Genomic DNA, 14,253 nt, shown 5'->3' with positions numbered 1-14,253 from the left:
TAGCTCGGTCATTGTCCATACGTTGTTCGAGATGAGTAGGAACAACGCATGGGCTTTGTACTCACGCAAGGCATTGGAGGAGAACTTTGATATGGCGGTGTACGTAAACATAGTGTCACGACTGGTGCAAGGTGATGCAGTGACCACTGTGGAAGGCTCAAGCCAGGAGGTGATGCATGAAGAGGATGGAGGGCATGTCGGGGAGGGCAGTTCCAGTAGAGAGGGAGGTAGAGTGGACCCTGGTGAGGTCGATGCAGGATGCATGGATAATGAAGACGGTGGTAGCGGGGATGAAGAAGCTGCTGACAATGATGACCCGATCCCGGCGATCCAGTACTTTCGTGGTACTGGGCTCCTGGAGTGTGTCGTCGTTGAGTATAACACCTTATCTAACTGGGGATACCAGAATAGCGACATTCAAGTCGGGCAACAGTTTCGTAACAGAGGGGAGGTCATCCACTTTATTAGCAACTATGCTGTAATAACAAGAAGGGACCACAAGTGCGCCCGGTCTAACCCTACGGAGTATGAGGTCAGGTGTACGAAGCACCCAAATTGCCCTTACTTCGTACGAGCATATCAGCCGAAATATGAGAACTATTTTGTGATTAGTAGACACACTCCACATACATGCAGCGAAGAGGCTATTAGGAATGTGAGCCACGCTGTTGATGCGAGGTTCGTAGCCCAACTCCTCATCACGCTTATTGGCACAGAAATTTGTTTGTCGCCAAAATCGATTATGGGGGAGGTGCACACTAAGACTGGCATGCTTATCAATTACCACACCGCGTGGCGAGCGAAGCAGAAGGCGTTGAAGATGCTGTTTGGAAGCTTCGAAGAGTCATACAACAATGCTCCAAGACTGCTGCAGAAGATTGCCATGACGAATCCAGGGACTCAGTGGGCCATGGCGGATGAGTCGATCAGGCTAGATGATGGGTCATATAGCACCACTGACCGATACCTCATTAGGTTATTCTGGTCCTTTGGACAATGCATCGAAGCATTCAGGCATTGTAGGCCGGTTGTATGCGTGGATGCCACATTTCTAAGCGGCAAGTTCCATGGTACCCTTATGACAGCAATGGCGGCGGATGCAAATAATCAGATCATTCCTCTCGCCTTTGCAATGGTTGAGAGTGAAAACAATGATAGTTGGCTGTGGTTCCTCACCTTGGTAAGGACACGTGTCGTGGGAAATAGGGAACGAGTTTGCGTCATCTCAGACCGCAACAAGGGTCTTCTGCATGCGTTGGACGTGCTGCATGATAGCACAAACTGCTCCATTGCATGGCCTGATGTGGAGAGAAGATGGTGCATGCGACACTTGGGCGCGAACCTGTACACAAGGTACCGCAGCAAGTCGCTTGTAAAGAGATTCAAAGGGCTATGTCTTCAGAACCAGCAGGTGAAGTTCAATGAGATATGGAGAGAGTTAAATGAGACCACTCGCAAGATGATGGCAGACCAGCAAGCAGGGGAGGATCAACTGCGGGCGCAAATGGTTGGGGGCCAAACTATCGTTAGTCGTTCACGTGGTACATTTAGCCAGTGGATAGCGGGGAAGCCGGCGGAGCGTTGGGCCCTTATCCATGACACTCATGGTGCCAGGTTAGCGCATAGAATTGTAATGATCATATTGTACTGATTCTTATGCAAATAGCCATTCTAAAATTATTGTATCCCATGTTAGGTACTCCATCATGACAACGAACATAGCGGAGGCGTTCAACAATGTCCTGAAGGGAGTACGGGGCCTCCCGTTGTGTGCCATTATTGAGCTCACATTCTACAGAACGGCGGACTACTTTCGAGACCGTGGTAATGCTGCTATGAAGTGCAGCACACGGTTTTCACCTAAGGTGGAGCAAATCATATCAAGAAGGAGGAGCAAGGCACACTTTCATCGGTCGAGGATCTACGACTTGGCCAACAATGACTTTGAGGTCATGTGCCGCCGTAGGTATGCTTCAGGGTATAGCGCCGGGGACACCGTGCAGCAATGTCAACTTGGACCTAACGAGGTGAAGTGCACATGCAATAAGCCAAAACTGCACCATATCCCGTGCTCGCATGTCTTAGCCGCTTGCAGGGACATAGGTGGCAATGACGGATCACAGTACGTATCACCGTACTTCACGATCGATGCATTGAGGAGCACATGGCTTCCGAAGATGCGGTCCTTTAACATCGGAACCAACTACAAATCGATCGAGGGCCCTAAGTGGGTACCTTATCCACGAGCACGACGCACAGATCCTGGAAGGCCTAGATCTACGAGGCTGCAAGGTGACATGGATGAAGCAGATGCTGTTGATGGCCTTCGCAGGTGCAAACTTTGCAAACAACCTGGACATGACAGGAGGACTTGCCCGACCCGTCAGTAAACTATCAGCCCACTGTCAAACTGAACTGTCTTAGAGACTTTGTATTGTAAAATGTTATTCACCTGTTAGTTGTACTACTTATTGTGCATTATGTGGTTTGCACTGTACCCCTTTAGACAAGAAGTGACCATTGTATTGTAAATGTAATTTTATTTATTTATTTCGTGTTTCTTAAATATTCATGGATCCGTGTTTTGATGCAGAGACAGAGCGCAGGTAGTCAGTGAGCAAGAAATCTATGGCGGGATCCTCTAGTACAGGCTTTCCATGGACACCTGCAACGATCGCTATAGCACTTAATGCCTCCTTACAGGTTGTGCGCGAAGGAAACGATGATCCGTTAAAGGAGAACAACATAATCCAAGCCGTGGCGAAATTGCATGCAAGACCCATATGTTCTAGGTTAACCGCGCCACTCCAATGTGTAACCACCGAGGACCTTAGGGCCCTCTTGTATCACCGGCGTCAAATGTATCTGAGGGTCCGCGAACTGGCCGACCATCCTTCTGTGATAGGTTTCTCTAGGAGGCAAAGAACGATAGTAATGTCGCCAGACCAGTATGCATCCCATATTCAGGTATGTCATATAAACATTTGGTCACCCTACTTATCTTATTTCTATTGATTCGAACGGTCCTCTTCTGCGTCAGGCTTTCCCGGAAGACGAACAGTTGATCAACAAAGAAATCTCACACTTCTTGACGATGTGTATGCTCTTCGGCGGGGGTGTGATGCCTGGTTCGCGTAGAAGACGACGACAGTCAGCGAATCAAAGGGGTACAGAGGCGACCTCTACGAATCATCCAGATAATGACGAGGACGAAGACGATGACGATTTCATGCCCCCCATGCCTAGACGTTCGAACAGAAATACAGGAGAAAGTTCTAGGAACACTGCAAGAGGACGTTCACGCACAACATCGAGATGCCATACAACTGATAGGGAAATAGGACGTGGTACCACCTCGGAGAAACCTCAAGATGATGACGACGACGACGATTTCATGCCACAACGACCCCGCCCTCCGAGGCTTCCATCTCCGGAGGACACCGATGACCCTGAAAATGATGATGGATTTGCTCGTACTCATTTTTACAACTTCCCAGAACCACCTCGGAGACGACAACCATCTTACCCGGATAGCTTTGACCATCGCACCTGGAATTCTTACGCTAATTTGCGTCGCCACTTTCCTTCGCCCTAAGCATCTATTGTAACCCTATATATTTTATTCCCTTAAGGCATGATATTATGTTCTTTAGGCGTATCGTACATGATAATGTTTGTTGTTGTTCGCTCTTTATGTGTAACCTCTGTACCGGGTTCCATGCTACTTATGCTTTACAACTACTATTGTTTCCTCTGTACTGAGAATTTCTTAAATTAACAATACAGTGAATACGACATAATAGGGATGACCTCGACATTAAAATCAATAATACATGTGTCATGACAAATTGTCCTGGCTACTCAACGGCGACGATGCCTCACACAATCTCCAGGCGTGTAAGCGTCTGGCGGGTGTGTGGCTCTCATCCCAGCAGCCTGCGCAGGCCCCTGCCTTGCGTGCCCTTGGTCGTCTTCATCATCATCTGCCTGCCCTGTGGGAACCCCACCGAACGTGTATCCCCCCCCCCCCCCTCGCTTACTCGGCTCTGCATGTACCATGCCGAAGGATCCTCGTGCGGAAGTGTGGACGGCCCTAGAACGTGCTCCGATGGAGTCCAGTGTGCCGAAGGCTCGCCATGCTGGTACCAATGTGAACTTCCAGGTTCATTGAGATCATGGGAGGACTGTCCGCCGAGTAGATCAGTGAAGGTGGCGGTCGCATGCATTGCAGCACCCCAGTCAAAAGCATTAGGGTCGCTCCAGCAAGGGGTCTGCTGCGTGTAGTCAACGACGTCCTCCTGATGAGAAGATGCTGCAGCCGGAGGTGTCATCGTAGCCGGAGGTGCTAGTGAACCCAGCGTAACCTGCTCGGGCGCAGGAGGCTGCGTGCACTCCTCGGCCTCAGCACCGGAACATGAGACATGACGCGCCGAAGCTGAAGATGTATGTCGTGATTCTGACCGGACGGGTTCCTCACGAGCACTGGATGACCGCCTGCTGTGGGAGGACCGCCTGCTGTGGGAGGCACGAGACGGGTCCATGGCATGTTGGTCGTACCCCCTCCATTGCGGGGCACACCCACCTAGACCACGTATAGCGTTTAGGAAGCGGGATCCTCTTGTCCTCATGTACTCCCAGAGAGGGTTACGATCCCTCTGCGATGATGACCTGCTTGGTTCCCCAAAAGGTTGATCCGCTTGCGTATGCATCTCATACGCCTCTTCAGTCTGTATAAGATGAGGGACATGTCAGTAATACACAGATTTTCCAAAGAAAACCAATATAAGTAACGCATCACTTACCACAACATGAAGTAGGCGGGCACGATCCTCGGGGAAGGGTCTGGGGCCCGGCTGTACAGGTCCGCTGAGTAAGGTGGCACGCGTGCGCGGACGGTACCAAGCAAGGTAGTCCCAGTACGTGGCCTCGTCGTATTGTACAGCAGTAATGATGACATCCACCGCAGCTGATTCTGTCCACCTCCGTATGTACTCGGCATTCTTAGATGCCCAGTCCTGCGTGCCTCCGCCCCCCTTTGAGCTCCACCTGTACATGACATAAACAGTTATAATTTGTTAACATGGATAACCAATGTACTAAGGCAACATACAATAACACACTTACTCGTGCGCCCGTCCGGCGTCTCGTGGTGCTGGAACAGGCACCACCTGTCGGTACCCGAACTGCCTCTGTACACGTTCTGGAGAATATACTTCCACGCAGTTCATGTACAACAAGAAGCATGTGGTCAACCATAAGTCTGCGTCACGGCTACAAGAGGATGCCAGGAGTCCACCATCTGCAATTTCTTTTACTCGTGCCATACGCCATGGATCCCAATCCACTAGATCAGCGCTAAGGATGTCCAGGTCACTTATCACCCTGGAGTAGTTACCATGGTCTTGCTGCTGACTCCATCTTAGCCTGGCATGAATCCACCGATACCCCATCGTTGGCCTTATGTCATCTGCAATGCCATCAGAGATGTGAACTGGGTAGTAGCACTTGAGCACCCAAGGTCTGGAAATCGGGAGGTACTCCCAACTCCATAACTGTAAGAGATGTAAGCACCCTGTAATGGTTGCCTTCCTCTTTGTTCGCTGGGTTGCATCACACAATCCTCTGTAGGTTGCAGCCAACACTGCAGATCCCCAACTGTAAGATGTAGGCTCATAAGGATGTGACGCGAGGTGGGCTGCTAACCATACAATATGTGGGACGACATAATCGCCTGCCGTGTTGCAGAACATGATGCCTCCGAGCAGGACGTATAAGTACACCTCATAGTGTTGCATAAGTGTATTCTCGTCCGCATCCAGTGGGCATGGACCGAACTGTGTCAGCCCATGAACCCAGGACATGGAGAGGCCAGCATCCTTCCCGTCGTATTGCACACCAAACCTATAAGATGCAGATGGTCAATGACGCTTTAATAGCACTGTAATATTTTAAATGCATTACATAACAAATAATTACCTATCTGCAACATAACCCTTCCACTGCTCCCTTGCGGGTCGCGAAACTATTAACGGGGCACCCCTTATTGGCAGCCCGGTCAGCATGGCCACGTCCCGCAGTGTTACTGCCATCTCACCAAAAGGAAAGTGGAAAGTGTGTGTCTCAGGACGCCAGCGGTCGACGAGACCTGTGAGCAGTGCCTCATCAATTGCCGGGAGAGGTGTCCTACCACCGACCTCCATGGGAGCTCCGGCCATCATGAGAGCGAAAGGTAGTAGTCCCGCCCGTGCGAGTGGCTCGTGGAATCGAGGGTCCAACTCCTTAATCTTGTGCACACTCCGGGCTCGTAACGGACCCAACTGCATGAGTTATCCAATACATGTACAGAGTTAGTTCGAAATTATCGTGGCAATAAAATAGCACATATAAACGTGGTACCTGCTGTCCTGTGAATATCATCCTTCCCCTATGGTTCTCGTCGTACCGCTGCTGAAGAAGCTCCGGAAGACCACCATGAGCCATGATAATGATTTAAGGCTTCATGGTTCAACAAATAGGTGAACAACATATTAGAATAATCTAAGTACTCTAATTAAATAAACTAAGTACTCTAATTAAATAATCTAAGTAATATAATAACGTAATTAAATAATCTAATTTGTATAATCTCAAAACTCTAATTAAATAAACTTAGTACTCTAATAAAATAATATAAGTAATATAATAACATAATTAAATATTCTAATTTGTATAATCTGACTACTCTAATTAAATAAACTAAGTACCCTAATTAAATAATCTAAGTAATATAATAACGTAATTAAATATTCTAATTAGTATAATCTAAGTACTCTAATTAAATAAACTAAGTACCCTAATTAAATAATCTAAGTAACGTAATTAAATAATCTAATTAGAATAATCTGACTACTCTAATTAAATAAACTAAGTACCCTAATTAAATATTTAAGTAATATAATAACGTAATTAAATTATCTAATTAGAATAATCTGACTACTCTAATTAAATGAACTAAGTACTCTAATTAAATAATCTAAGTAATATAATAACGTAATTAAATTATCTAATTTGTATAATCTAAATACTCTAATTAAATAAACTAAGTACCCTAATTAAATATTTAAGTAATATAATAACGTAATTAAATTATCTAATTAGAATAATCTGACTACTCTAATTAAATAAACTAAGTACTCTAATTAAATAATCTAAGTAATATAATAACGTAATTAAATTATCTAATTTGTATAATCTAAATACTCTAATTAAATAAACTAAGTACCCTAATTAAATAATCTAAGTAATATAATAACGTAATTAAATAATCTAATTAGAATAATCTGAGTACTCTAATTAAATAAACTAATATAATTAAATAAATGTAATTGAACGGATTAAACAATCTACTACCGAAAGAACTAATCTATTTCGAAACTGACTAACCAAATAAGCTAATTACTCTAAATATTATTAGTAACCTAAGTATTAAATAGGTAATCTAATAACTAACCGGTACAAAAGTGGCTGATCTCGAAGTATTAAACTGCCGCTGCTGCTGCTTTCTCTACTCGAGATGCTGCTCCTCTGCCGCTCCTCGCATTCCTTGCTCCCTTCTCTGCTCTGGTGCTGCTCTCTTCTTCGCGGTCTCAATTTATTTAGCTCTCCGCAGACCAACATGCATGCATCCTGCATCAATTATTGACCGGCCGGCCGAACTCACGAACTCACGGGATGCAAAAAAACGAACGACGTGACGTGACAAAGATTGATGTGACGCGGGAAAAAGAGGATGGGACGCCGGCCGGCTGTATTCGGCAACTGAGGTGCCGAATACGGCACTGTGGGCCGTATTCGGCACCTCAGTTGCCGAATACAGCAGAGTACAGGGTGTATTCGGCAACTGAGGTGCCGAATACAGCCCACAGTGCCGTATTCGGCACCTCAGTTGCCGAATACGGTGTTTTCAGATTTTCAGTTTCCGAAAATCAAATTTCGGTATTTGAGATACCGAATACGAGTGCTAGATTTGCAAATACGTCGACATGTTGTCTAATTTCACAAATACGGTCGCGTATGTTGTCTAAATTTTCAAATTTGCCGAGCACTAGCCCTGCAAGCAGGCCGCGGCTCCATTTTCTCCCTGAAGGGAAGTGGCTCCGTAGGAAGCGGACGGCTTCGCTCGAGCCGTGCCTCGCTCGCTCGCTCGCTCGCTTCCCTCACTCAGGAGGAGCCACGGGAGTTGTCAAGGAGTTGCTTTGAGATTGGTAGGGGACACGTTGAGTGATTTGCGATGGTGCTGCACTGTGTGCTGTTTGCATCACCGATGCATAAAGTTTTTTCCCCGCGATCCTCTAAGCGCACCGCCATTTTTTGTACCAAAATCGTTGTTGCACCTACTGTAGCGTGGGTCCTTCCGTGTACTTTGAGTTTGTGCGGGCCCACGGATCCGTGATGGTACGTCGCGGATGCGTAGAGCTAATCTACGTACACGTAGCTTTGCTGCGACGTAGCCTCGATAAAAGCTGCAGCTCCGAGACGAGAAGCAGGGAGAGAAGACTCTAGGAGAAAGAGGGGGCATGGCGAGCGGGCGCGGTGGGGGTTCGACGAAAGCGGTGGCGGCGGATGCGGCGGGCCGGAGGCTGGGGATGCCGATGGCGGAGATGGAGCAGGTGTTCCGGCGTTACGACGCGAACGGCGACGGCAAGATCTCGGCGGAGGAGCTCGCGTCCGTGCTGCGGGCGCTGGGCGCGCCGCCGGGACCCGGGGAGGTGCGGCGCATGATGGACGAGATGGACGCCGACCGCGATGGCTTCGTCGACCTCGCCGAGTTCGTCGCCTTCCACTGCGGCGGCGGCGACGGGGACGCCGGCTCCGGGGAGCAGGAGGCCGCGACGGAGGCGGAGCTCAGGGAAGCGTTCCGGATGTATGACGCCGACCGGAACGGGCTGATATCGGCCTGGGAGCTCCACCGCGTGCTGCGCCAGCTCGGTGACAAGTGCTCCGTCTCCGACTGCTCGCGGATGATCCGCTCCGTCGATGGCGACGGGGACGGCAGTGTCAACTTCGACGAGTTCAAGAAGATGATGGGCTCCGGAGGCGGGCGCTAGGGTGGCGAGGGTCCAGGGCAACCCAAACAAGTTGCTGGCTCCATAACTCCCAAGGTTTAACTAGTTCTTGCGCTGTTTGCTTAGTTAATTAAGCTTAATTAGTTTATAAGGTTAAGTGATTAATCTGCAGTAACTAAGCAAGCACGATTTTAGAGGCCCTCTGATTTGATGTTGTCGTGTAAAGGTGAACTGCTAGTATTTTTGCTCTATGTAATTGACTAATGACTGGCGTCAAAGAGAATCTTAATCTATTGTCTTAATATTTGTTAAGAAAAAAGAGTTATCATATTCGTTTTTAAGATCACAAAATTTTCGCATTAATTTGAAAAAAATCTAGATCACTCGTTGTTATAAACATCTAACAGTCTATATTAAACTAAAGATACATAGGTAAATTCAGAATTAAAAGATATGAAAAATTAGAAGTTCGATTTCTATACAGTTTAGAAAGTAAAACATCTAAATAAAGAATTTAAATAAAATAAAATAAATAATAATTAAAATTGGGTTGCAATAAAAAAAGCAGGATCTATATCAAATACTCCATCCATTCAGAAATAGTAGACAAATGTTTTTAGAAAAATCAAACTTTGTGTACTTTAACTAATATTTAATCAAAATAAAAATATCTAGTGTATAAAAATTATACAACTAGGTTCACAATTCAAAGTCATTTTACACTATATAGGTTTTGTAGCTATAAATTGAAGCGCACTGGGTTACCCTGGTGCTTAAAACCATTATTATACCAGTCTCAGGATCAGTCACTGTTAAATAAGAGTCTTACAACAGATGATACCATAGTCGTACAATACAGAGAGTGATGAGAATGATCCACCAACCCAAAAATACATAAAGGATTCCTGTGCTTAACAGAATCCACACTATCATAGAGCACAGAAGGGACAACATGAAGGCGCACCACTCCATTTGCAACTCGGGGGCGAACGCGACCGAGACCTACTCATCAGCCTCACCGTCTACTCCGGTGAAGTCTGGATCGTCTTGTGAAAGTACAAGTAAGAGTGAGTACAAACGTACTCAGCAAGTCCTAACTCTTGCCCTATGACAGCGATATAAATACATACATATGATATCGGTAAGGAATAAGCTGTGAGCTCAATCTTTTCGGAAATATCAAGTTCACACATGCAATGGTGTATTTTCTATAAAGCAGTTTTGTGGAAGAGACATATTGGGGGTTCGACTGTGGTGAAAAATCACCAGGGCCCAAGTTTTAATGTTATCGAACACTCCATCCATAGCAACACACGGCACACAGCCGGACCTATTCTCCAAAAACGGGTTCACCTTGCCAACACACTCACCAAGGAAACACACACAACCCAAGCTAGTTGTTGTGACCAAATCATAGCTCGTTCATTACCGTGAACACGGCTACTCGAATAGTTTTACCTCTGCAAAGTGGTACACTTTACCAACCAGCTGAGTTTGGCAACATACTACTGTCGTGGTAGTGTGACTCAACAAAGCCATTGCCCACCGCAACATCATCTCACTAGCCGCTCACAGGAGCTAACCAGGGATTCTTGGTCTTTAACTAGGCCTCTAACCGGGTCTCCAAGCCTACACCTGCTCCATGGTTTTTCGTTGCACACCTGCCTCCAGGCGATCAGTAGACTAGTGACGGGGTTTGGACTAAGCACTGCCGCATACAGGATCGAGTGGCTGTACTGTAAAGACTAGGTAGGATGTCGTATCAACTCAGTGCTTAACCGAGCCAAGGCAATCATCTCCACATGGAGCCTGCCGCACAGGCAGCACTCCTCATCAAGCCTGCCACACAGGCAGCGCTTCAACTCCCAAGTCATTCCTAACGGAACCCTGATTTGCCCCAGCTCTAACCAGTTCTTGGTTAATATCAATATCCAACAAGTTTTCCCATCCCATAACTCACGCAACACCAAGCACCAAGTTTTACACAGTTCGCAAAGTTATATTTGGTGAAGCATGAAATAACAGTAGAGATTACTATCCTAAGCATACTATTATCAAAGTAATCATCTTAGTATAAATTAAGTAGGGGAGATGATTGTCCTAGGGTTACCAAGATTATATTGAGGATGATCACAAATAGGCTGTCTAATATACAAATGGACATAATTAGCTCAACAGTTTAAATTATACCAACAAATAGTACTTCATGCAATTAATCTATAGAAAATAGCTACTACAGGTCATGGTGATAAAACTAGGTTCAATATGATCAAAAGGAAATGAATTGAGACTTTCCTTCATTGAAGTCCTCGAGGGGGTCCTACTCGAAGTCTTGCCTTCTCGGGTCCTCCTCCTCCTCCTCGAAATCTCCGGTTTCTAAAACTCGAGCGGACAAACAACACGACACACAAATAAAATAAATAAATTTCAAATAATTCTTAAACTAGTATGAATAGATAGGATTTGAATTTAGATGAATATCGATGAAAAAATCGTTGAAATCAAAGTTGGAACGGATGAGATACGAACTTCCAAAAATTAAATTCGGGACAAAGGAAAAAGGTATTGTGCATATGGGCTAGCTTAAAGGGGAATTGGCGGGGTACGGTGTGAATGGGCTACAACTGTGCAGATGGGATATCTGGCTTATGCTGGGCCGCTCGGTTGTGTGGGCCACTAGGCCGTGGCAGCCCAGTCCGGCACAGGGGAGAATGATGTACGGCCGAACAGGCACTGAGGGGCACCAGCGCCTGATCATTGGCTCATAGTGGAGGACTCGCCAGCGCATCGCCGTAGCAGCCTTCCCAGCGTCGGTTTGGATCGAAAATCGGTTCACAAGGGCCAAAGCAGAACGGCGAAGCCAGTGGTGGGTAGCCGGAACAGCACCAGTGGCATGCCGGAACTGGGGAAAGTGGTGGCCAAAAGGGAAAGTCATGGGGAGGCGATTTGGGTCAGATTTTTGGGTGTTGGGAGCATGCATGGGGTGCGGTGATGATTTCTTAGTGCTTGGTTGTCACACTCGATTTTAACGGCCAAAATTAGATGCGGCTTATGTGTGCCCAGGATGTTCAACACACATAAGAACGTCACAGGTGAAGTAACAAAAGCAATACTTTTATTAAATAACGTTAAACTCTTACATCAATTGACATATATTATTTTCTATGAAGATATCTGCAGCGAAACAGAAACACTGGTGCCTAACAACACCGTATGCAATCGACTAGGACACACGTGCCTAGAACGTCACAACCTCATCTTGATAGTCTTCAACATCTTCACTCACTGAGCAGTAGTACACATATCACATGGTATAGGGAAAATAGCAAGTGTGAGCACATGATACGCTCAGCAAGTATGGGAAAAATAATGATATGTAAGCTTATATAAAGAATAGGCTAACATATGGTATATTTGCGTAAATACGAGTAATGAAAAGATATTTGGACTCAAAAGCATTAAACAATTATTAAGTGAATGTAACCCATACAGTCCAACACACAACATACAAGGCTCCCCACCTTGCATACCATAATCGTCTAGTACTTCCTGTACTATAACCAAAACTATGACCATCTAGTACTCCCTGTACCAGAACCATAACCACAACAAAAATCATTCCACCACCAACTAATCATGTGAGGATCCAAGTCTCCCATAACCGCGGGCACGGCTGTTATAACAGTATTTACACTCTGCAGAGGTTATCCAACTTTACTCACAAGTCATGATTTCTATGTTGCTGTGTTCATGACACACTTAACACACGCCAGTGGTTTGCCGCCAGGAGCATCACTACGAAGCATGGTCCATCAATTAGATCCTGGTACTCCAACGAATGCCAGCCATGTGTCTAATTGATATGCTAAACCTTACCCATATCGACCTCATGTTTGGTACGGTATTTCTTAGGTTATCGCTTCACGAACCGGTCCTTATATGTGACACTTGTGCAAGAACTTTTTAACTATCCAACAGGAAAATAACCAACAAAACCTAACATCTCTGCTCGGAACGTATCCACAAGCGTACCACAAGAACCAACATCCAACTGGGAAACAACCAACCTAACATCTCTGCCCGGAACGTATCCACAAGCCCACCACCTGAATCATCATCACCAAACCCATTCTTTGCCCAAGTCCTAGGGTTCCATGTTACTATACCAAATTCATCATTACCATTGCATAACTCCATTAACATGTATATGATACTTCCCAACATCCCAAAAGCATGGCTAAGCTATCTACCCAAGAAACTCATATCAACTATCACTTAGGCTTCAAAGAATATAAAGGAAGAACTAGTTAAACCCTAACATAAGTGACTACCCATCATATTAACAGACATTGCATGCAGTTTTATAAAATAAAATATTTAAAAACATAGGTTCAATATGATAAAGGACACTTGCTTTTTACCCAATGCTGCTCACTGTTGTTGAAATTTTGGTCTTGAAGTCCCTCGAACTGCTCCGGAACGTCATCGACTAATCGCGAGAACTACCGACAAACAACACTAAGAACAACATATCAAACATCATTAATACACTTTGAAAATACTATGGTTGGATAGGAATGATTTTAGAACATTTAGACGCAATAATCGTCTAAATCGGAGTTAAGATGAAAAGAGAACAGTTTTCGAGAGATGAATTAGACTGAAAAGGAAACTATCTCCCTATAGGAAAGACTTTATTGCACAATCATTGTGTCAGGCTTGACAACATCCTTATGCAAGATTCAAGAAGTGTAGGGCAGACTAGACTTCGCTGACTAGGCTAAGGAGACCGATGTGGTGTTGACTTGGCATGCTATGCAAGTACCATCTTGGATTAAAAAAAAGATACGCTGAGATCTAGTATCGACCACTTATGATGGATTAAAAAGGCCGAAGTTTGCTCTTCTACGTTTAGGATATTACTAGTGACTCTATGTAGCGGTGGTGGTTCGGATTTCGTCGGAGATGGCGATCGGGCGCGTGACCACAGACATCGATGTCAGGTTTCAATGGTGTTTCAGTGAAATGAGAGAAGCATAGCGTAGAACACGGAAAGACTAACTCAGCGGTATGGTTGGTTTTGGAAGGGGTCATCCGAGTAGCGGCAAAACAGCGATGACTGCTTCTAGGTTTGGTGGTGACCGCGAATAGATTCAGGAATGAAGACGCTAGCGTTCCCAGAGATTGGCTATGAAATTTGAGAAACCAT

At 45.6% G+C, this 14,253-nt stretch overlaps 3 protein-coding genes across 3 annotated transcripts; 2 read left to right on the top strand and 1 right to left on the bottom strand.

Annotated features, from left to right (window-relative positions):
* The first annotated feature begins 638 nt into the window (after positions 1-638).
* On the top strand, positions 639-3,005 carry LOC133928635 (uncharacterized). Its single transcript, XM_062375053.1, has 2 exons — positions 639-1,614; positions 1,697-3,005. The coding sequence occupies exons 1-2, from the start codon at positions 743-745 to the stop codon at positions 2,388-2,390; spliced, it is 1,566 nt and encodes a 521-aa protein (XP_062231037.1). The 5' UTR covers positions 639-742; the 3' UTR covers positions 2,391-3,005.
* A 271-nt stretch (positions 3,006-3,276) lies between these two features.
* Positions 3,277-6,447, bottom strand: LOC133927992 (protein MAIN-LIKE 2-like). The gene is made up of 5 exons (XM_062374302.1): positions 6,397-6,447; positions 5,977-6,317; positions 5,125-5,901; positions 4,803-5,046; positions 3,277-4,727 (listed from the first exon to the last, which is right to left on the bottom strand). Exons 1-5 carry the CDS (start codon positions 6,415-6,417, stop codon positions 3,924-3,926), a joined length of 2,187 nt encoding a protein of 728 aa, XP_062230286.1. The 5' UTR covers positions 6,418-6,447; the 3' UTR covers positions 3,277-3,923.
* Positions 6,448-8,287: 1,840 nt separating this feature from the next.
* On the top strand, positions 8,288-9,255 carry LOC133928634 (probable calcium-binding protein CML18). The gene has a single exon (XM_062375052.1). The coding sequence runs from the start codon at positions 8,556-8,558 to the stop codon at positions 9,084-9,086; it is 531 nt and encodes a 176-aa protein (XP_062231036.1). The 5' UTR covers positions 8,288-8,555; the 3' UTR covers positions 9,087-9,255.
* Positions 9,256-14,253: the final 4,998 nt, after the last annotated feature.

The sequence above is a fragment of the Phragmites australis genome, chromosome 9 (genome assembly GCF_958298935.1).
Source record: "Phragmites australis chromosome 9, lpPhrAust1.1, whole genome shotgun sequence".
Lineage (NCBI taxonomy): Eukaryota > Viridiplantae > Streptophyta > Magnoliopsida > Poales > Poaceae > Phragmites > Phragmites australis.
Note: the sequence above shows the minus strand (reverse complement) of the source record. Positions and strands in the feature narration are given on the sequence as shown.